We start from the raw sequence: 22,616 nt of genomic DNA, 5'->3' as shown, positions 1-22,616 counted from the left end.
CTGGGAAATTTAAGGAAAGTGAAGAGGCTCAGACATAGAACCAATAATAAAAGCACCATCCCCACCCTTTTTACCTGTGGGTACGTTTTGTCTGCCTTCACTCGACTCAACATTGCCAAAACAAATGCTGCTGTTTTCCCTGTCCCAGACTGGCTCTGAGCTATAAGATCTTGGGGCCTGAATAACAAAGTTAGGAGTAAAAAGCATGAATCAGATAAAGTAAATTCAATCAGGTTTAAGAGTCAAATTGCTTCAGCTACACAATTTTACTTACGGGTCTGCAAGCATCATTGGAAGTGCTTTCTCTTGAATCTTTGATGGCCTGTTGAAGCCTATTTGGTAGATTCCTTGTAGTAATTTGGAATTTCTGTCCAATTAAAACATATAGCCGTAACAACAGTAATTTCATTAGGAAGAGGACTAGACCTAGTTCTAATTTTCTGCTCAGCTGAAATACATATACTAAATTAAATGTTCTAGGCTTAATGTAGAACTGATTTAAATGCTTTGAATAATGCACTGCTTTAAGTCCCTGCAAAATCTAGTCACCAACTCCCTTCAAGAGGTCAGACCTATTGTGTGTGGGGCACCTGGAAGCAAATTCTGAAATCATGGTTAATAGTAATGAGCAGCTAGGTTATTTGGACAAAGTTATTCAGATAACTCTGACAAAACTTCAATTGTACTTATCTTCCACTGAATATACTTGGCTAAAGTTATTCAAATAAAGTTATCCGAGTAGGTTTGCCACTCACAAGCTTGCTAAATATTTGAAAAAAAAAAAAAAAAAAAGATGTAGCAGGCCAAAGTAATCGCCACCCCCACACCCTCAAAATACATTTTTAACTTCTCTATATCCAGTTTAAACAAAAAAAGGGTCATAGACCAGCAGCCTGTTTCCAATCTTTAAAAAAAACGGTGCCTTCCTTTACCCAAAGCCCATTACTTCTTCCCAGAGTGAATATCTCAGTGCTGGCCTGGTACAGCTGACAGGAAGCGGATTTAAATATTCACACATACACCTCATTGGAACCAGGAATGGCTGCTTCAGTAACAACCTTACCTCTTCAAGGGATCGTGCCCTATCGATAGCTGTCCCCGCCCACTGGAACGCCCTTCCCACAAACCTCCGCCTTGAACCCTGTCCCTTCAAATTCAAGGAAAAGCTTAAGACCTGGCTCTTCCACCATGGCCTACCATGCACATCCAGCCATTTCTACTAACCCATGCCTCCTTAGTTATTACGTTAATATTTTACACCTCCAGTTCCTCTTTTCTTGCTCTCCTGCTTAGTTTTCTCTAGTAGTTGTACTTTGTTGTCCCCTCCCCCGTCCCTGTTCATTGTATTTTCCATCTACCGTTTGATGTAAACCGATATGATGTACCCACTAATATCGGTATAAAAAAAAGCCTTTAAATAAATAAATAAATAAATAAATAAATAAACAAACAAACAAACAAACTGACCAATCTCCATTCTAACTGGGCCAAATCCTGGCTCCAGTAAAGTGCATATACGAATATTTAAGTGCTGCTACTTGTCAGCTGTACCAGAACTTAGATATTCACCCCATTCATCACTTTCTGCTGAAGTACTGGAATGGGGGGGCCCAGTCTAAGCAAGGGAGCAGGCTGCTGGCTTGTGATCTTTGTTGTTTAACCTTGAGGGAAAGAAGGGAGATTGGGCTGCCGAAGCCTATCACTATTTTTATTTTCAATTTATTTAGGGATGGGGTGGGGGGGAGGGATAAGGCTATCACTGGCCTGCAAGTTTGTGTCTCTTTATCTAGTTAAGTTTTAGCTAAGTAATGATCTACCCAGCTTTAAAAAAACAAACAAACAAACAAACACAAAACACAACTTCCCTGCTCAGTGGGGTGAGGAATTCAAAATTCAAGGTTTGTCTGGCTAAGTCCCAAACCTAGCAGTACAAATTCCTTTCAACACTGACCTCATGGAAAAATTAGCTAACAAAAATTCACTTTTCCCTTCAGAAGAACTGGAGTCCTGAAGGAAAAAATGTGGTGTTACCTGCTAATTTTCTTTCCTCAAGTCCTACCAGACCGTCCTAGATACATGGGTTTTGTCTCTCTATCAGCAGATGGAAAAAAAAAAAGAACTAGAGCTCTGATATCCTATACAAGCCCCATGCAGCTTCAGCTCTCCAATATTCCTATAGAAAACAATAAGTAACTATAAGCAGGGGCTGGCATAGCAATAACTTGACTGCCATTGATTTTCTGATCCCTGAGTCTACACAAGTGTATAATATTTCTCAACTATTTACTCAATCTGTATAACCATGTAAATGAAATGCAACAGGCAAGTAAAAAAAAGTTTAAATAACTTAATGGCTCTCTGCAGGACAATCAGATGCTGCACCAATATCAGTTTGGTTTTACAAAGATGCTCAGTTCTGGCATTCTGCTTCTTTCCCATTTAGATGTTATCAGGAGGTGGATGTTAGGAAGAGATTTAGTCTTTTATTACTAGATATCTCTGCCACATTTAATACCATTGACCATCGTATCCGCCTGCATCATTTTCATGAATGTCGTACTGCAGGCTCCACGCTTAATTGGTTTCATTCATATCTCTTGTCAATCTGTATTAGTATATATTTTTCTGTCTTTTCCGAGAGAAAAATACTGTCATACAGTTATAACTGCATATACTTTGTGTCACTAAGAAACAGTTTGCTTCATGCTTACAAGGTCAGCATGCACACATGCAGTCACACACCTTCTCCCCCTTCACAGATTCCCCCATGGGCCCCCTTCATACAAATCCCCCGCCTTCTCCCCTTTCACATAGGAGAGCTCCCTTCTTCTAACCTGAGGTCTGCAAAGCTCCAAGGTCACGAGCATTACTGAGCACAAAATGGAAACTTGACTTACCATAGTTAACAGCATAAGAGTGCTACTTATTTAAAGCCAGCCAGCCAGCTTGAGATTTAAATCTTTTCTTTGGCTGGTTGCATCATTATGTTCTGCAGAGAGCTGAGGCTGAAAACACCTAGCATATACCCAGATTAGTTTCAGTATAACTTTTTATATTATAGACTTGCATAAAGTATTAACAGGTACTTTTCTAGTGACTTAATAGTGGTGTTCCTGCCTGAATTAGTATATGATTGCTTCATTTTTAACCCCAACCATCTTTATTAAGTTTTTGAAGCAATAAAAATACACTATACAAAGACCAAAAGAAGCATTAGCAATTATAATTTCCATGGACATTTTCAGTAAGCGCAAATGGCCACATAAATACAAGAAGAGCATCCAAGAGAATATAAACAAAGCTTCTATGAGAAATAAGAACAGAGCTTCTATGAATCCCCCTCCCCATCCCAACCCACCTCCCTTTGTACGGCAATGAATGAGAGACAGCCATATACTCAGAAATACTAATATTAATATGAACATTAAAACTAATATTAAAATTAACATCAAAAAGGCAGTACGGGTATAAGGAGGGTGCAATGTAAAAAATGGTTAATCTAATAGCTCACTAAACCTAAAGAACAAGTTCTTGGAGGAGTCCTCCATTACCTAATGAACAAGCTCTTAGAGGAGAAGTCCATTACCTGCTATTAATTAAGTTGACTTAGAAAATAGCCACTGCTATTACTAGCAACATGGTAGGAGCACTGGATGGCCGGCACCATCTTTAAAAATGGCGCGGGCCATCCAGTGCTCCTACCATGTGACAGGGGCTGGTCAATGGCACGGATACCCTGTCACATGGTAAGGGCAAAGGGCCATCAGCGCCATTTTGATTAGTGGCAGCCGACGGCCCGGGAGCACGAGATAGCTCCCGGGACCCCCACTGGACCACCAGGTACCTGTAAAATGGTTTTTGGGGGGGGGAAGCAAAGGGATTAGTTTTAAAGGGTTGGGGTGGGTTTAGGGGTTATTTTTGAGTGCCGTTTTTCCCGCCCTCCCCCAAAACGATAAGAGAACCCCCACGATCAATATCGTGGGGTTTTCCTATTATTTCGGGGGAGCCCCTGATTTCTGACGATTTTGAAAATATCGACGATATTTTCAATCGTCCGAAGCCCGATTCACATCCCTACAGGATATGGTGTTGATTGAGAGTGGTGGAAAGCAAAAAGCCATTGTGGCCTACCACATGGCACGCAGCGAAAAGCCTCAGAGTGAGGCCTGGCCTAAGGATGCTGTTCAACCCACCAGGCTGCCCATATCCCTCAATCTCCCATGGAGCGGAACAAACGTCAGACTGGCATGCCAAGCACAGAGACCAAGGAGGAGGAAACCCTGTATAACAAAAAAACTCCTGCTAATTTTTTTTTTTTTTTTTTTAACTTATCTGGCTGAGCACAGAGACGGTCTCCAGCTGCAGGGGGAGAGAGCTTCCTGCACCCACTGCCTTTCAGCTGCTCAATCAGCTAAGTCTACACCAGTAAAACCAGCTATCGAACCAAGGCATACATCTGAGGGACTACAGAAATCACTCAGGTATTCTCAACTGGGGAGGGACCATTTGGTATCACTGCAGGAGAGCAGGGCAAATTTTATCCTTAATTCTCCTTTATTTTAAAATGAAGTAATCCCCAATGCGGAGATGCACGTCCACCATCTGCTGGAGACGGAGAATACTGGCAGGCTGATGTAACTGCAGGGGTGTATATACTGTGATGTCAGTTTACTCTATCTCCATCTGCTGGTAGGAATGCATAACCCTCTTGTTCTGGATTCATCTGACTGGATGCTAAAAAAAAACAAAACAAGAGAATACTGGAGAGCTAAGGCTACAAGGGGCACTATGCCAGATGATGGCAGAGCTCTAGCTGGTTTGGAAAAGAAAATCCTTGCATCTGGACTAGTCTGGTGAGTAAATAAGTAACTTTTTTTCCTCTTTGTTGACCTGGCAGTACGCCTTTGTACTTCCAACTTTAATTGGAACCAGGACTGGGATATGGCATAATAAAGATTTCATTTGCTACTTCCCAGGGAGTTTTCCCCTTTTTTATATTCCCTCCATCCTCTCCCCAACATATCAAGTTTGGTCAGTGCACTGATAGTCTTGGGCCAAGGCTATGCACTATGGATCCTTCCAAAACCCTACAATTAAAGGCCGTGAATTCAGACACTTGGTGTCACCCTTGAGCAACGACTATGACTCCTTTTAATAGGAAGGCCACTAAAACATAACCAGTACTTGCAATGAAATATAGAATCCTCATTGGCATACATACAGCACATCACTTTTCACCTAATAATACAATATGATGAACCATGCAGTGGCACCATTCATCTGTGCCATTGGTCAAGGCCAGCTCTAGGCTAACTATATGAAAAAATGTGCACCTTGCCTGACCATGAATTATATAGTTTTCACTTCTGCATCATGCTTGCTATGTCCCCACCTTCCCCTGGAGAGATACCTACATAACCTTTCCTTCCCTCAATACCAGTGACAAGTTTTGGCCCACCCTCAGTAAGGTCTGTACAGGATGGGGCAGACCTTCAATATAAACCTTTCACCTTCAGTTTTATAAATATAATCTGGTTGCAAAGGGGAACTAGGAGGTTTCCCATACAATTCAAACCACCAAAAAATTTTAAACTCCAATGTCAACTCAGTAACAGCAACACAAAACTCCCTTTATTAACAGGCACTTTGTGAAATAAATGAAACCCTACAGAAATCACTCAGAACCAACACAACAAACCTGCCATGTCATAACAGCACTAACTTCCAGGACTCAAACAGCAACAACCTACTGTAAAAAGGCAGCTTTGCAAATATAACAGGCGACAGAAGAGCAACAATACACCACCTAACTGGAAAACAAAAAAAAAACAAAAAACCTGAACTGCTATAAATCCCTACACAGACACTACACTCAATGGAAACCTTCACCTCAGTCACAGGCAGGACACAGATGGACACCTCACCAAATTCATAACATTAAAAACAGAAAACATGCAGAAAAAAAACTGGAAAGCCAACAAGCTGGCTTGCATGCCAGGCTGACAATGGCACCCTATACAATCCCAAAAGCCAGTCCTGTCAGTTTTCACAGTTGCTAAGAAAACATAAGCCATGTTCCAAGTACTCACAGCCGGAGCTCCTCAAAGGATTTCACTGAATAGAGCGGAGAGCTGGGGTCCTTCTGCAAAACTTCAACATTGTAACTGGATTCTATCAGGGATTTCCGAATCAATTTATTCAAAAGAGAACTGGTGGCCAAGTCTACTAAGAAAGCATAATTTGAGGGGGAGAAGGAAAAAAAAAAGTTATTTATCCTACAAGTTAGCAGTATTCAAAAGAACATACAAAATAAACCCAAATAATCAAGCAACAGTTCAATAGATTTATGTATTTACTAGCGAAAACTGCCTGGCATTGCTCGGATTGTCTGGTGCATAACAGCTATACATTATAAAATTGTATAAAAGTGAAAATGTTATAAATAGTTTTATTTTAATTAATAGCAAGCATATAGAAACTTAGGGAACCTCGCCATAAACTACACTGACGGTATGTTACATGTCTCTTGTTGCCCAACTCTAGAGAGCAATAAATGGAGAAATTACTTACCTGATAATTTCATTTTCCTTAGTGTAGACAGATGGACTCAGAACCAATGGGTATAGTGTGCCCCGATAGCATTTAGAGACGGAGTCAGATTTCAATCTGACGTCAGCCCTAGTACATATATCCCTGCAGGAAGCTCTGCTCTTCAGTATTCTCTTCGAAAAGCAATTGTGGATATATGCGTGACTGAATAACTTGAATAACTTGGTTAACGTGATTAACTTGAACTGGTTGATGTGGTTATAGCTGGAGACCGCCAGTGCACTCAACTGAAAAACGCCAACACCCAGTAGGTATGGGTGTCTTAGAGAGAAGCTTAGCTTACCCGTGTTTGTCTTGCTCTCGGGGATTGCTACCCGAGGTTTCCGTGTTTGTCGGCAGCCGTGGGCGGGATGCTGAGTCCATCTGTCTACACTAAGGAAAACAAAATTATCAGGTAAGTAATTTCTCCATTTCCTAGCGTGTAGCAGATGGACTCAGGACCAATGGGATGTACAAAAACTACTCCCGAACTGGGTGGGAGGCTGCCCGTGGCCCACTTAGTACTACCCTTGCAAATGTTGTGTCCTCCCGAACCTGAACATCCAGGCACTAGAACCTGGAGAAGGTGTGAATGGAGGACCATGTCGCCGCCAGACAGATCTCAGCGGGTGACAGCATCTTTGTTTCCGCCCAGGACACTGCCTGGGCTCTAGTGGAATAGGCCTTGACTTGTAGAGGTGGAGGCTTGCCTGCATCTATGTAGGCCGCCTTGATAACTTCTTTGATCCAGCGGGCTATGGTTGCCCGTGAGGCCGCTTCCCCTTGTTTCTTCCCACAGTGAAGGACGAATCCGTCTTCCGTACGGATTCCGACCTTTCCAGGTATCGGACTAGGAGTCTGCTGACTTTAAGATGGCGAAGGTGGCAAGATTCTTCCGAGTCCTTATGCTCGTCTGGCGATGGCAGCGAGATGGTTTGCTTTAGATGGAAGTGAGAAACCACTTTTGGGAGGAAGGAGGGGACCGTGCGCAGCTGTATGGATCCCAGTGTGAACCTGAGGAACGGTTCTCGACAGGACAGTGCTTGAAGCTCGGAGATGCGACGGGCCAAACAGACTGCCACTAGAAATGCAGTCTTCAATGTTAGTAGTCGGAGGGACAGACCGCAGGTGGGTCTGAAGGAGGCTCTTGCTAGGAAGTCTAGGACTAGATTGAGATTCCATAAAGATTGGGCCACTTCAAAGGTGGTTGGATCTGTTTGACCCCATTCAGGAAGCGGGAGACATCCGGGTGAGAGGCTAGGCTGCTGCCCTCCACCTTGGCTCTGTAGCAGGATAACACGGCCACCTACACCTTGATGGAGTTGAGAGACAACCCCTTCTGTAAGCCGTTCTGCAGGAATCTCAGGATCATGGGGATTTTGACTGTCTGCAGGAGTATTTCACGGTCTTCACACCAGGCTTTGAATATTCTCCATAATCATATGTAGGTTAGAGATGTAGAAAACTTGCATGCTCGGAGCAGAGTGTCAATCACCGCCCCTGAGTATCAGCTCTTCTTCAGGCGTGTCCTCTCAATGGCCAGACCATAAGAGAGAATAGAGTTGGGTCTTCGTGGAGGATCGAGCTTTGTTGGAGCAGATCCCGGTGTGGAGGTAGAGGGAGAGGGCTCCCTATCAGTAGTCTTTGCATGTCTGCGTACCACGGCCTTCTTGGCCAGTCCGGGGCCACTAGAAGTACTAGTCCCCTGTGTTGTTCTATCTTTCAGCTGATCCCGCCCAGTAGCGGCCACGGAGGGAAGGCATATAGCAGGATTTCCTGTGGCCAGGCCTGGACGAGGGCATCGATCCCTTGGGATTGTGGTTCCCGTCTGTGACTGAAGAAGTTGGGAACTTGGGCGTTGGACCGGGTTGCCAGGAGGTCCATGGCTGGTGCTCCCCAAGGTTTACCATCAACTGGAAGGCTGTGGCTAACAGCCTCCATTCCCCTGGGTCTAGGCTTTCTCTGCTGAGGTAACCCGCAGTGACATTGTCTTTTCCCGCAATGTGGGCAGCTGAGATCTCTTGTAGGTTTGATTCCGCCCATGCCATTAGGGGTTCTATTTCCAGGGACACCTGTTGGCTTCTGGTTCCTCCCTGGCAGTTGATGTAGGCCATTGTTGTGGCGTTGTCCGACATGACTCTGACCAATTCACCCCGGAGTCTGTGACTGAAGCGTAGGCAGGCTTGCCTGACTGCCCATGCTTGAAGTTCCATCCCGACTCTTCCTTGTCCCATTGCCCCTGGGCAGTCAGTTCCTGGCAGTGGGCTCCCCACCCTCATAGGCTCACATCCGTGGTAAGCAGGATCCAGGTCAGTGGGGATAGCCTTACTTCCTTGCTCAGATGGTCTTCTTGTAGCCACCATTGTAGCTGGGTTCGAACTTCCTCCGGGAGCTGGAAGCAAACGAAGTAGTTCTGGGACATCGGATTCCATCGTGACAGAAGGGAACGCTGTAGGGGTCGCATGTGAGCTCTTACCCATGGAACCACTTCCAGTATGGATGTCATGAGACAGAGGACTTGGGAGGTAGTCCCACACCTTAGGGCGAAGACTGCTTAACAGGTTTCGCAATTGGTTCATCAGTTTTGTTCTCCTTGGAGGAGTCAAAATGACCTTGTCTTGTCTGGTGTCAAACCAGACTCCCAGGTATTCTAGAGATTGGGAGGGCTGCAGACAGCTCTTGTTTGTGTTGACCACCCACCCGAGGTTCTCCAGTAGAGTTTTGACTCTGGTGGTCGCCTAATGACTTTCCTCTGGGGACTTTGCCCTGATCAGCCAATCGTCCAGATATGGGTGTACGAGGATTCCTTCTTTCCTCAATGTCGCCGCCACTACAACCATGATTTTGGTGAACATTCGGGGTGCTGTGGCTAGCCCGAAGGGTAGTGGTGGTCCAGAATCACGAAGCGTAAAAAACGCTGATGTTAGTGATGGACCGGGATGTGCAAGTAGGCTTCTGACAGATCCAAGGATGTGAGAAATTCTCCCAGCTGTATCGCCCTTATGACCGAGCGTAGGGTTTCCATGTGGAAGCGAGGTACCCTCAGGTGGTGGTTGACAGACTTGAGGTCCAGGATGGACCGGAACGTACCCTCTTTCTTGGGAACGATAAAATAGATGGAATAGTGCCCAGTATTTTGTCGATGCATAGGCACCGGCGTTATAGCCTTTAAGTCGAGCAATTTGGTCAGTGTGGTTTCCACTGCCGCACTCTTGGAAGGGTCGTGGCAGGGAGATTTCACAGATTTGTCCGGAGGAATGTTGTGGAAGTCCAGATAATATCCCTCTCGAATGATGGTTAGGACCCACATGTCCGAAAGTTATCTCGACTCATCTTTGGTAGAATAGGGCAAGTCTGCCCCCTACGGCTTCTTCCTGTGGATGGGTCGACTGATCTTCATTGCGGGGTGCAGCTGGGGCTTGGACCCACGCAGGTTCCCCTTTTGCTGTGTTTGTTCTGAAAGGACTGGCCCCTGCCTGCGGGGTGAGATGCTTGATATGTACTTTTGTATGGTTTTAAGCGCTGTGATCCCCTGTCCTTGGATATTCGGGGGGAGGGTCACTGGCTTCTCTTGTTCTTGTCCTCCAGTAGCTGCGGTACTGGGAATTCGCCCCATTTGTCAGCTAACTTCTCCAGTTCTCTTCCAAACAGGAGGGTTCCCTTAAAAGGCACTCTTGTGAGTCTCGTCTTAGACGTCGTGTCAGCTGACCAGCTTCGCAGGCAGAGTTGCTTTCTGGCTGCCACAACGGACGAAACGCCTCTGGCTGCGGTGCGCACCAGATCAGAGGTCGCATCCGTGAGGAATTATATTGCTGGTTCTAGTACTTCGATGGGTGTCGTGGCGCTCCTGGTCTTTGATATGCAGGCGCGTGTCACCACGGCACAGCAGGCCACGATCTGTAGTGACATAGCTGATACGTCGAATGACTGTTTGAGGATGGATTCCAGATGTATATCCTGGGCATCCTTGAGTGCCGCTCCTCCCTCGACTGGGATGGTAGTGCGCTTTGAGACCACGCAGACCATGGCATCCACTTTGGGGAACGCCAGGAGATCTTTGGCAGCGGGGTCCAAGGGTTACAGGGCTGCCAGGGTCCGTCCCCTCCTTGAATGTGGCCTCTGGAGCCTCCCATTCCAGGCCAATCAGCTGTTGAACGGCTTGCAGCAAAGGGAAATGGCGGGAGGCCTGATGGAGTCCCTCGAGGACGGGGTTTGTCTTCGGTTCCCCTGTGGCACTCATGCCTGAGATGGCGAGCTCTTTCAGGCTATGAGCCACGAGGTCTGATAGCTCGTCTTTGGCGAAGAACCACCTCATGGTTTGGTAAGGTTCCGTTCCTGGAGGGATTTCCCCTTCCCTCTAGGGTGTCCATGTCCCCAATGTTGGGGCTTTGAGGCGGGACGGGCACTTCTCTGGGTTTAGAGGGTCCCGGGATGTTAGGGTCCTCTGGGGGAGACTGTGGTTGTGACATCAGGGGCGCTGGCTGCATGTGGACAAAGGTATGTAGGCTTTTGAAGAATTCTACCCAGGAGAAAGATGCTGGGTCTAAGTTGAGAGGTGCTGCGTCCCCAGGGAGCCCTGTTTGAGGGAGGCTCCCGCTGGGGGTAGCCAGATCTGGTGTAATGTCGGTAGATCCGGATCCCAGTGCCGGCTGGAGAGGACCTTGGCCTGGCTCACCCAGAGCCTCCTCGCACTGTAAACACAGGGCTGTGGCCTCTTCGTGCTGCGCAGCTCTAATGTGGCATACTGGGCAGAGGCCCTGAGCCTTGAGCTTCTTGTCCGGTGGTGCCATGGTTTGTGCACATAGGCTTGCAGAAAACTCCAGTTTGTGCATTCAAGTGAATGCCAGGAGGCTGAGTTATGCACTCCGGGTGCGCCGAAGTTGTGCGTGTAGGTCGGATGCGCGCTCAATAAAATGCGCATGCTGCTGTTCGCCCAGGGTTTACTTATGCACCCGGCACAGTTGAGCGTGTGGCTGTGCGCTCGGCATCCTTGTGCGGGTCGCTGAGCGCACGGTACTTATGCACGCGCCAGTGTCCGCACAAGTGATTTTGTGCGCACGGCTCAAATCGGCGGACAGGGTGGCGATCAAGTGAAAATGGCGACAGCGACCACGTGAGCAATATGGTGACCATCTCGGAGGGTCTCCATGTGGGAGGACCCGCGTATCGGACTGGGGTCTAGCCCGGATAGGGCTGATCAACCCGGTAGCACCGATGCCGGCTGGCAATCTGTGCAGCTATTCGAGCCTCGGAGACTTTTAAGAAGTTTTCTACCTTACCTTGTCTCAGCGTTTCCCGGTCTCATTCTGGGCGGCCTCCGGCTGCGGGGGGAGAGGGGAAAGTACCTTCACCACCTCGCTCGAAGTTGCACCTGCTGCCTCTCAGCTACATCCATTGCCGGGGGCTAAGTCCATGCCGGGAACCGGCTGCCGGACCGAGGCCTACCTCTGAGGAATCGCGGAAATCACCTCAGGAATTCTCAACTGGGGGAGGGACCAGTAGGTATCACCGCAGGAGAGCGGGGCTTGTCTGCAGAGGTAAGATTTCTTCTTTGTTTTAGATTTCTTTGGCGAGAATACTCTAACGCTGTGCAAGCGTGGATAGAGTCCTGAACTGCTATGGAGACGGAGAAATACTGAACAGCAGAGCTTCCTGCAGGGGTATATGTACTAGGGCTGACATCAGATTGAAATCTGATTCCGTCTCCAACTGCAATCAGGATCACACTATACACATTGGTCCTGAATCCATCTGCTACATGCTAGGAAATAGCGATTGTTATAGAACATTAAAAAGTACCGGTTACAGTAGACCCCTGGGCTTTCACTATTCACTGTCTTCCATTGAGGGAACTGACCTGTTAGGAACCAGTTCACAGCCCACCTACTTGGGGCTCAGGCTCACACAATCAGGACTACCCAACACCAGAAGAGATCTGCAGGATGGGCGCCACAGTTCCCATCCCATGGCAGCCATAAAAGAAGAGGGCCAACGCGGAGCCCATTCTGCAGAGACTGAAGAAAGGGTCTGGCAGTGCCTGAATACAACTCTGTATGTTTGTGTGTCTAAGCGCACAAGTGGAGCCTGTGTACATGTGGGAGAAGCTGTGTGTGGTAGCTGGAGACAGAGCTTTGCAGACAGAACACATTAGCAAAAAGTACCTAGCATTGCTTGTTTATTCATAAATGATGTAAATGTTCAAAGCGGAAAATATAAAGATTCTTTTACTGTATTAACAAATTAAGAGAAGAACCTGTATGTGTGTGTGTGGCCTAGTGGCCACAGACAGACAACAGTGTGACTGACAAGCCTTTTATATAGATAGATTTATTCATTTAAACTTGCTATCCTACAGTTTCTTAATATGAGAAACTTGCTTTCTCATGTCAACATTAGGCTGTTTGTTTAGGGAGGCTGAAGCAGAACAGTCGGGGAGGGGAAGAATGTATATTCCATTTTTCTCCAGCATCAGTATGGTTACTTGAGCTTTACAAATTATAATGTAGAAATTAAGAAATTCCAAGTTATCACATAAAATTTCTGTATCATATATACCAAGCCAATACACAGGAGCCCAAGAACCAAGCAAAATACTCCTCCCCTTATCCACTGCTTATTAACTCCTGGTCTGCTAGTTTATCCTGTAATGTAATAATTATTTTTAATGCAATATTTTCAAATCTTAGAATTTCTTGATATTCTATTATCTTCTTCTTCCTTTGTTTCTTTATTGATCCTTCAATTTTTTTTTGTTTTCTTTATTCTTTTAATTATCTTATTTTCATTACTTTAGCCCTTATTATTTTCATTTCCACGTTTTCTCAACCTTTCCCTTTGATTGCCAAGTTTCCCTCTTCTCTTATCCATTCTGTTCTCTCAGCCTTTCAGGGATTTTTCCATCCTGCCACCAGTCTGTGGAAGGGTGTCGTGGTCCTCGCACCAGACTTCGAATATTCTCCATACTCGTATGTATGTTAAGGAGGTGGAGAACTTGCGCACTTGGAGCAGTGTGTCAATCACTGGACCTCAGTATCCACTCTTTTTCAAGCGAGACCTCTCAATGGCCATACCGTAAGCGAGAATCTCGGGTTTTCGTGGAGGATCAGTCCTTGCTGGAGTAGATCCCTGTGTGGAGGTAGGCGTAGAGGGTTTCCCGCCAGATGTCTTCGCATATCCACGGCCTTCTTGGCCAGTTTGGGGCCACTAGAAGTACCAGCCCTCTGTGGTGTTCTATCTTGCGATGATTCCGCCCAGTAGTGGCTATGGAGGGAAGGTGTACAGAAGATCCTCCTGAGGCCAGGTCTGGACGAGGGCATTGATTCCCTGGGACATCGGTTCCTGTCTTTGGCTGAACAACTTGGGAACCTGGGTGTTGGACCCGGTTGCCAGAAGATCCATGGCTGGTGTTCCCCAGTGGTTTACTAGCTGCTGGAAGGCTGTTGTCGACAGTATCCATTCCCCTGGATCCAGATTCTCTCTGCTGAGGTAGTCTGTCGTGACATTGTCTTTTCCTGCGATGTGGGCGGCTGATATCCCTTGTAAGTTTGATTCTGCCCACATCATTAGGAGTTCTATTTCCAAGGACACCTGCTGGCTCCTGGTTCCCCCCTGGCGGTTGATGTAAGCCACTGTTGTGGCGTTGTCCGACATGACTCTGACTGATTTGCCCTGGAGTCTGTGGCTGAACCGTAGACAGGCTAGTCTGACTGCTCGGGCTTCCAGTAGGTTTATGTTCCATGCCGACTCTTCTTCGTTCCATTGCCCTTGAGCCGTTAGCTCCTGGCAGTGGGCTCCCCATCCCCACAGGCTTGTGTCTGTGGTGAGCAAGGTTCATTCCGGTGGGGATAGGCTTGTTCCCTCGCTCAGGTGGTGTTCCTGTAGCCACCGTTGTAGTTGGTTCCGAACCTTCACCGGTAGCCGGGGGGGGGGGGGGGGGGGGGAGGAGAGTAGTTGCGAGACATCGGGTTCCATCGAGACAGTAGGGAGTGTTGTAGGGGCCGTATGTGGGCCCTTGCCCACAGGATGACTTCTATTTATTTATTTATTTAATTAATTAATTTATTTATTGTTTTTGTTAAACCGAGTTTCATGACAGGCATCACATCAACCCGGTTTACAATTAACAAAGTGTGTAAAACATAACATAACGTAAAACAATGGTTTTATGGTTTTCTATGGTTTTCTATGGTTGATGCCATGAGTTTTCTATGGTTTTCTATGGTTTTCTATGGTTGATGCCATGAGTCCGAGGACTTGGAGATAGTCCCATGCCATGGGGAGAGTGGAATTCAACAATGCTCATAGTTGTTCCATCAACCTCCTTCTCCTTGTAGGGGGAAGGGTGACTTTGTTCCCTTTGGTGTCGAACCGGACTCCCACATATTCCAGGCATTGGGAGGGCTGCAGGTGGCTCTTGGGTGTGTTGACGACCCACACGAGGTTCTGCAGTAGTTCCTTGACACTGGTGGTTGCCTGCTGGCTTTCCTCTGGCGATTTATTTAAAAACTCTTCTATACCGTCATTGATAACTATCACAACGGTTTACAAAACAGGCACGATAATGAAAAAATATGAGTGGTATAGATTACAAATTAACCATGTGCCATCGTGGAGCGGTAACAAATTAATATAAAAAAAAACTTTGTGTTGTACATTAAGCTTGTTTTGCTCTGATCAGCCAATCATCCAGGTATGTGTGTACAAGGATTCCCTCTTTCCTAAGTGCTGCCGCTACTACCACCATGATCTTGGTGAACGTCGGGAAGCCGTAGCCAGCTCGAACGGTAGGGCCTGAAACTGGTAGTGATGGCCCAATATCGTGAAGCGTAGGAAATGCTGGTGGGTGCGATGATTGGTATGTGGAGATAGGCTTCTGACAGATCCAGGGAGGTCATGAATTCTCCAGGTTGTCCCGCCTTTATAACTACCCGCAGGGTTTCCATGCAGAAGCGGGGTACCTTCAGGTAGCGATTGATGGTCTTGAGGTCCAGTATGGGCCGAAATGTTCCCTCTTTCTTGGGCACGATGAAGTAGATGGAATAGTGCCCCGAATTTTGTTCATGCGGAGGCACCGGTGTTATTGCCTTTAGGGCAAGTAGTTTTATTAGTGTGGTTTCCAATGCCTTCCTCTTGGAGGGGTCGTGGCACGGAGAAATCACAAACTTGTCCGGAGGGATGCTGTGGAAGTCTAGGTAGTATCCCTCTCGAATAATGGATAGGACCCTATTGTCTGACGTTATCTCGACCCATCTTTGGTAGAAAAGGGCAAGCCTGCCCTATGATCTCTTCCTGTAGATGGGTCTGCTGATTCTCATTGTGTGTTGCAGCTGGGGATCGGTCCTGAGCCGGCTCCCCTTTTGTTGTGTCTATTCCGAAAGGACTGCCCCTTGCCGGCGGGGCAGGGGCTTAGTAAGTGTTTTTGTATGGTCTATAACGCTGAGATCCTCTGCCCTTGGGTGCCCGGGGAGGGGGGCGTTGGTTCCTCTTGTTCCTGTCCTCCAGTAGATGGGGTACTGGGGACTCGCCCCATTTGTCGGCTAGATGGTCCAGGTCGCTTCCGAAGAGTGATCCTCTAAAGGGTATTCTCATGAGCCTCGTCTTAGAGGACGCATCGGCTGACCAGCTTCGGAGCCAGAGCTGTCTTCTGGCTGCCACTATGGACGAGAGGCTTCTGGCTGAGGTGCGCACCAGGTCTGAGGTCGCATCCATGAGGAATGATATTGCCGGGTCTAACTACGCCCTCGATTGGCGTAGTTGCGTCCCTGGCCATCACCAGGCAGGCACGTGATACCATGGCACAGCAAGCAGCAATCTGTAGGGTCATAGCTGATACATCGTAAGACTGCTTGAGGATGGATTCCTGCCGTCTGTCACTGGCATTCTTAAGGGAAGCTCCACCCTCGACTGGTATGGTGGTGTGCTTTGTGGTGGCACAGACCAAGACGTCGACCTTGGGAAACCTCAGGAGTTCCTTTGTCGCGGGGTCCAAGGGGCGTCCCATTCCAGGTCGATCAGCTGTTGTACGGCCTGTAGCGTAGGGAAATTGTGTGAAATTTGGCGGAGCCCGGCCAGGAAGGGGCTCGCCTTGGACTCTGCTGTGTTGCATGTGTCCGGAATGGCCAATGCCTTCAGACACGTGGCTACGAGATCTGATAATTCGTCTTTTGGGAAGAAGCGCATCATGGTGCGATGTGGTTCTGTTCCTGGAGGGAGTTCCCCATCTTCCAGGGGTTCTGGTTCCTCCTCTGAATCATCTGTGTCCCCTAAGGGGAGGTATTTGTCCAGGGGCGGCTCATCTGGTGGAGACCGGTAGGGCCCTGGGAGGTTCTGGGCCACTGGCGGAGGTTGTGGTTGTGCCGCTGGTGGTCCTGTCTGAGCGTGGATGTAGGACTGTAGTTCCGCGAAGAATTCCACCCAGGTGAAGTTGCCTGAGAATGCATTGGGTCCAGCGGCGCTCCCCGAGGGCCCCCACTGAGGGGGGGGGGCCCGAGTCGGGAATAGAGAGGTCTGGGGTAGTCTCGCTGGTAGATCCGGAGTCCTCTACAGGCTGAGGGGGACCTTTTCTCGGCTCCCCCTGAGCTTCTTCGCACAACAGGCACAGGGCGAAGGTCACCTCGGGCTGTGCCGCTCTCAGGTGGCATGCCGGGCAGAGGACTGGGCCTTTAGCTGTCTTGGGCAGCGAGGCCATGATTTGCGCGTGTATCTTGTACAGATGCGCGTGCCAAGAGGCCTGGTTATGCGTTCTGGGTGCGCCTAGGAACGGAAGATACACGCGTGGGTGTGCGCACGGGCCTAGTTGTGCGCTCAGTCCCCTTTGTGCACGTCGCTGTGCACACGGCTCAGTTGTGCGGACAAACGGTGACTAAGGGGGGGAAATGGCACCGGCAACCACGCAAGCAAAATGGCACCCCCCCCAGAGGGTCTTCACGTGGGAGGACCCTCGAGCCGGATTGGGGTCTAGCCCCAATGGGGCTGCTCAACCCGATTAGACAGATGCCAGAGGGACGATCTGAGCAGTTATCTGAGCCTCGGAGACCAGAGAATTAGAGAAAAGTTTTCTACCTTACCTTGTCTCGGCGCTTCCCGGTCTCTTGCGGGCGGTCTCCGGCTGCGGGGGGAGAGGGAAATACCTTCAATGCCGCGCTCGGTCTTGCACCCGCTGCCTCTCAGCCGCTCACTTTTCAGGGGGCTAAGTCCACGCTGGGTCAGCGATCGGACCGAGGCTGTCTCTCAGCTGCTCCCTTCGCCAGGGGCTAAGTCCATGCCGGGACCGAGGCTTATCTCTGAGGGATCTCGAAGATTTTCTCTCTTTCTTTCTTCTTTGAATTTGGTTTTCTAACGCTGTGCAAGCGTGCGTGAAGTCCCGAACTGCTATGGAGATGGAAAAAAACTGAAGAACAGAGCCTCGTGCACGGGTATATGTAGTGCTGATGTCAGATTGAAATCTGACTCTGTCTCCAACTGCTATCAGGAGCACACTATATCCATTGGTCCTTAGTCCTGAGTCCATCTGCTACACGCTAGGAAAATAACTGATTCACATTAACCCGTTCTAGACCTCTCATAATTTTAAACACCTCTATCATATCCCTCCTCAGCCGTCTCTTCTCCAAGCTGAAAAGTCCTAACCTCTTTAGTCTTTCCTCATAGGGGAGCTGTTCCATTCCTTTTATCATTTTGGTCGCCCTTCTCTGTACTTTCTCCATCGCAACTATATCTTTTTTGAGATACGGTGATCAGAATTCAAGTATTCAAGGTGCGGTCTCACCATGGAGCGATACAGAGGCATTATGACATTTTCAGTTTTATTCACCATTCCCTTTCTAATAATTCCCAACATTCTGTTTGCTTTTTTTGACTGCAGCAGCACACTGAACCGACGATTTCAATGTGTTATCCACTATGACGCCTAGATCTCTTTCTTGGGTGGTAGCTCCTAATATGGAACCTAACATTGTGTAACTATAGCATGGGTTATTTTTTCCTATATGCATCACCTTGCACTTATCCACATTAAATTTCAGCTGCCATTTGGATGCCCGATGATAGCCAATCCCCGGTGCCCCGGTGGAGGGGTGGACATTGAGGGATCTGTGTCCATCGGTTCTCTACATCCTGTCGGTGAAGCTCTCGATGCCGGTGTCGAAGGGTCAGACTTTTTGGATCCGAGCAGCTTCTCCATCTTATCGAAGCGGCACACCTGCCCTTAGGGTTCATCTGGTCGCAAAACCGACAGCCCCGGACATCATGTGATGCCCCAAGGCAAAGCATACACACCTCATGCGGATCAGTGAGGAACATAGTCCGAGGGTACTAGGGTCATCAATGAAATCCTGACGACACCATAATGAAAACAGGGGCCGGCGAGCTGTCGATAACTAGCAAACACTGGAAGATGGCACTGCTGGGAATCGACCGCACAGGAGGTAAAAACACTTACTGCGCCACTCACTAAGAAAAACCCCGAAGGAACTGAGAGGGTCCCGGAGAGGAAAAGCTTTCCACAAAAAAGTGCACGAGCTCCACAACCACGAGACTGCTCCGCAGAAAAGAAGAGCCTGAAGAGGGACCCCGTGTGGATGCAAGGATAGTGGTATACTGGGCATGCTCTGTGTACTAGTCAAAGTTTCAAGAATCTTTGACATACGTTTTCCATGCCGGGCTCCATCTGATGTCACCCATGTGTGAGAACTACCATTCTGCTTGTCCTAGGAGAAATTTGACACACAGAAATGAAATTAAAAAAATAGAGCTGCAAAAAATCTACACCAAAAATGGAAAGACACCGTTTTTAATATAGGAAAAAAAAGGCATATTTCTGCAACATCAGGGAATGACCATTAAAGCAAATAAAAAAAATACATTTCAGATTTTTGCCTCTGCTGTTGACATCTGCACACCCCATTGAACTGGCAGAATACTATCAGAATGCCATGCTCATGTCTCAGTACACAATCAAAGTGTGACTTTTATATGTCAAGTTTACTGCTACCTGTTTCCTCCTCTTCATCATCATCGTAGTAGTTAGCACGTGCATCTTTTAAGAAAGAAGAGAAATCACAAATTAAACTAAAAGCATTCATATCAACTTTTCCTTTTTCAAGTACAGTACTGTACTTTAATTCTTGGAACAACAAGCTTGAATAAAGGCTTTTATCAAATTCAAGGGCAGTTATGACTGTTTGTATTATGACAGAATAAAAAATATACAAAACAGAATTGAATTCTTACCTTTTTTTTGTAAAGATAGGCTTCTAAAGCTCTTCTGAGGATTATAATGATCAAAATGCTGTTTAAAAAAAATAAATGTAAATTTGTGATTTTTTCTTCTTAAAATACTTACAATTTGAAGCACTCATATCAACAGCTAATTCCATTAGGAATGCAAGGGGCATCTTGTATAGAAGTAAAATAAATATTTTTCATGAAACATCACTATACCAAAAATACTGTTGCAATCATTTTTCTACCAATCAGAAACAATTGAGTAGAGCATAATAAAGTAGACCATAACAAAAGCCAAGACCTATGCAATTATTTTGAAAACATAAACCATAACAAATTAACTGTAAAATGTCCTGTTATTTAACATACAAAAATAACTTGGCTGCTGATTAACCTAAGCTTTGTTTGTAAACAAATTGTTGCTCTCGCTTTTACCCAGAGATTTCCATTCACACTTTCATTCTGCTGGGATTTTTTATGATTCTACAATTCCTGATGTATGATTTTTTTAATGATTCTACAATTCCTGATGCATGGAAGGAACAACATGCAGAATTTCCTGCAGTACGAGGAGGAGAGGAGAGCGCTGGAACTGTTGAACAAAGTTAATTTAATACAGAGAATCACCACCATACTAAAAGGCAGAATAAAAATGAGGGTACAAAAATATGCTTTATACCAATTTCCAAATACAAATCATTATTTAGGAACCTCTTCTTCCTCCCCTATGGGACTGGATGGCTCAAGGAACTTTATCAGTGCTACAGAGCCTTTCACTAGATTACCAGCTCAAGCTGGTAAACACAAATAAAAAAAGAAAAGAAAGGTCGCCTATGTCAAACGAATTGCTAGTCTTAGCCCAGTTCCAGGGGCCACGAGAAACATTCACATTGTGGACCCTGTTTGATTTCTACAAATCTGTGAATTCTGCTGCACACTTTGTCACTGATTTGTACCAAGCAGCAAGAGATTGCCTAATACTCTGCAAATTACAATATTCTGGAATAAGGCAGATCAAATACACTTGTTTTCATTCAGCTAGCCTACAGGTTACCATAGCTACACACTTCTCCCTGGCACTCAAGTAAGGTTAAACTCGCCCTTCAGTGAGTCCAAGGGCTTTTCTAGATAACTTTCCACACCATCCCTCCTAAGCTTGAAACTTGTCTGTAGTCTCTCTAACATCTCCATAAGGTAAAGGCCATCTGTATGCCTTTCCAACATCCCACATAGGGTTGAGGCCATTCCTTCCCAACTTCCCAGAAATTCTACTTTAAATAGGACTGTCCCATTTATTAAGAAACTGGACTGCATCCTGCTTGAACAAGATCAGGACACACAACCATTCTGCCTTTAATTCTGGTCACACACAAAGAAGAATCCACAAGGATTCTATGCCTGCCACACGAGTAAATTTATGATTTTTAAAATGGGGTGCAGATAGTATGGTAAATTATCATCCGCCATACTTCTTCCTCCCAGTATCATGCATTCGCCCTGCTGCTCCTCTGATAGGCTTAACATTTTTCTCCACCTACCCCTCCCATTTCTATCTTCCCCCATCTCCCAGGTGGGGGAAGATACTACTTCCGCCCTTAAGTTCCTCTCCATCTCTTTTTTTCTTCCCTCCATTCCTGCATAGCAGGACATGATGGGGAGAGAAGCCAAGAACCCAAGGGAAATAAGGCAATAGGAAATCTTCAGGGGGCAGAGAAAGTTAAAGCACAATCTTAACAGTGTGCGATTAAGTGAGAAAAAGGAGACATGAACCGGGGGTTGGGCTGAAAAGGACAGTAACCTAAAGGGACAAAGTGGAGCAGAGTGGTGGGTAGAAGGAAAATAACGTGCGCCAGTTTTTTCAAAACTGCATCAGCCCATGTGCGCCACATATATACTTAGTCACATTTCTTTCTCCATGTATTGCTATACTGAAGACCAAGATAATCTTACGCCCTGATCCAGACTAGGTTCCTCTCTGTCCGAAACCTCTCCCCAAATTTCTCTTTATCTCTGGCCCCCTGTACCCCGGGGACGCGTCACCAATTGATTTATTCCCCTCCCAGAAAGCCCAGGCCAATCTCGCCCCTGCCTACCCGCATTTCACGGAGCCCAGGCCTGTCTGAGCTCCCCCTCCCCCAACCCACGGGACTCGTGCACGTCTGCGCCCTCCTGCGCGCCGGCAGGACAAGTCTGGCTGTGCAGCCCTCAGCGAAACACCGCAGAGGCCGAACCAAAAAAGAGTCGTGTTACTTTATTGTGCTGAACGTCACCGGCCTCCTGCCGGGGCCGAAAGCGGCCACCCGCATTGACTCGCCAAGACACAGCCGCCATGGCTCGGCTTCAGAGCTCAACGCTCCCCAGTGCTCGCAATGAACGCCCTCGTCAGAAGCCCAGCGGTTAAGCTTCCCACGACGAGCTCGGCTCGCCTTAGTTGTGATTTAATAAAGAACGTCAGCGGGGCGGGGCGGGGCGTACGAACGAGCAGCTGCGTAGGCTGAGCCCCCTGCCGGCTCATAGAGAGAAAGCGAGAGGTCCCCGTCGTCTCAGCTACAACTGATGGGAAAGGTAAAAAAAAAAAAAAAAAAGGCTCGCTGTTGACTTCCCTCTCCGTTTTATGGAAGCCTCCACCACCAAAGGCATATAGGGTACCCCCAACGGCGTGTTTGGTGAGTGCAGTTAGACGGGGAGGTGAGCAGGTCCTGTGCGAAAAATTACTGTACTGCCTCCCCCCGATTCATTCACCGTCTGGGCCGGGCCCATCAAATAAAGCCCAGCACCGTCAGGCAATCTAAGGAGGTCATTCT

General features: G+C 47.2%; 1 protein-coding gene across 6 annotated transcripts in view; it reads right to left on the bottom strand.

Annotated features, from left to right (window-relative positions):
• Positions 1-22,257, bottom strand: part of DDX25 (DEAD-box helicase 25) — a 70,925-nt gene extending 48,668 nt beyond the window's left edge. The window contains exons 1-6 of one of the 6 annotated variants that reach the window (XM_029573920.1): positions 22,063-22,257; positions 19,819-19,876; positions 19,580-19,624; positions 6,090-6,225; positions 275-367; positions 75-177 (exon numbers count right to left, since the gene is read on the bottom strand). In XM_029573920.1, coding sequence (XP_029429780.1) covers positions 75-177; positions 275-367; positions 6,090-6,225; positions 19,580-19,624; positions 19,819-19,876; positions 22,063-22,143 — 516 coding nt within the window. In that variant the 5' untranslated portion in view covers positions 22,144-22,257. Of the gene's footprint in view, positions 1-74; positions 178-274; positions 368-6,089; positions 6,226-19,579; positions 19,630-19,818; positions 19,877-21,905; positions 21,927-22,062 lie in introns of those variants that run through there. The other 5 variants (XM_029573921.1, XM_029573922.1, XM_029573923.1 and 2 more) reach the window with 5 other exon arrangements.
• Positions 22,258-22,616: the final 359 nt, after the last annotated feature.

The sequence above is a fragment of the Rhinatrema bivittatum genome, chromosome 12, assembly GCF_901001135.1.
Source record: "Rhinatrema bivittatum chromosome 12, aRhiBiv1.1, whole genome shotgun sequence".
NCBI lineage: Eukaryota > Metazoa > Chordata > Amphibia > Gymnophiona > Rhinatrematidae > Rhinatrema > Rhinatrema bivittatum.
This window is presented reverse-complemented; position numbering and strand designations above follow the sequence as displayed.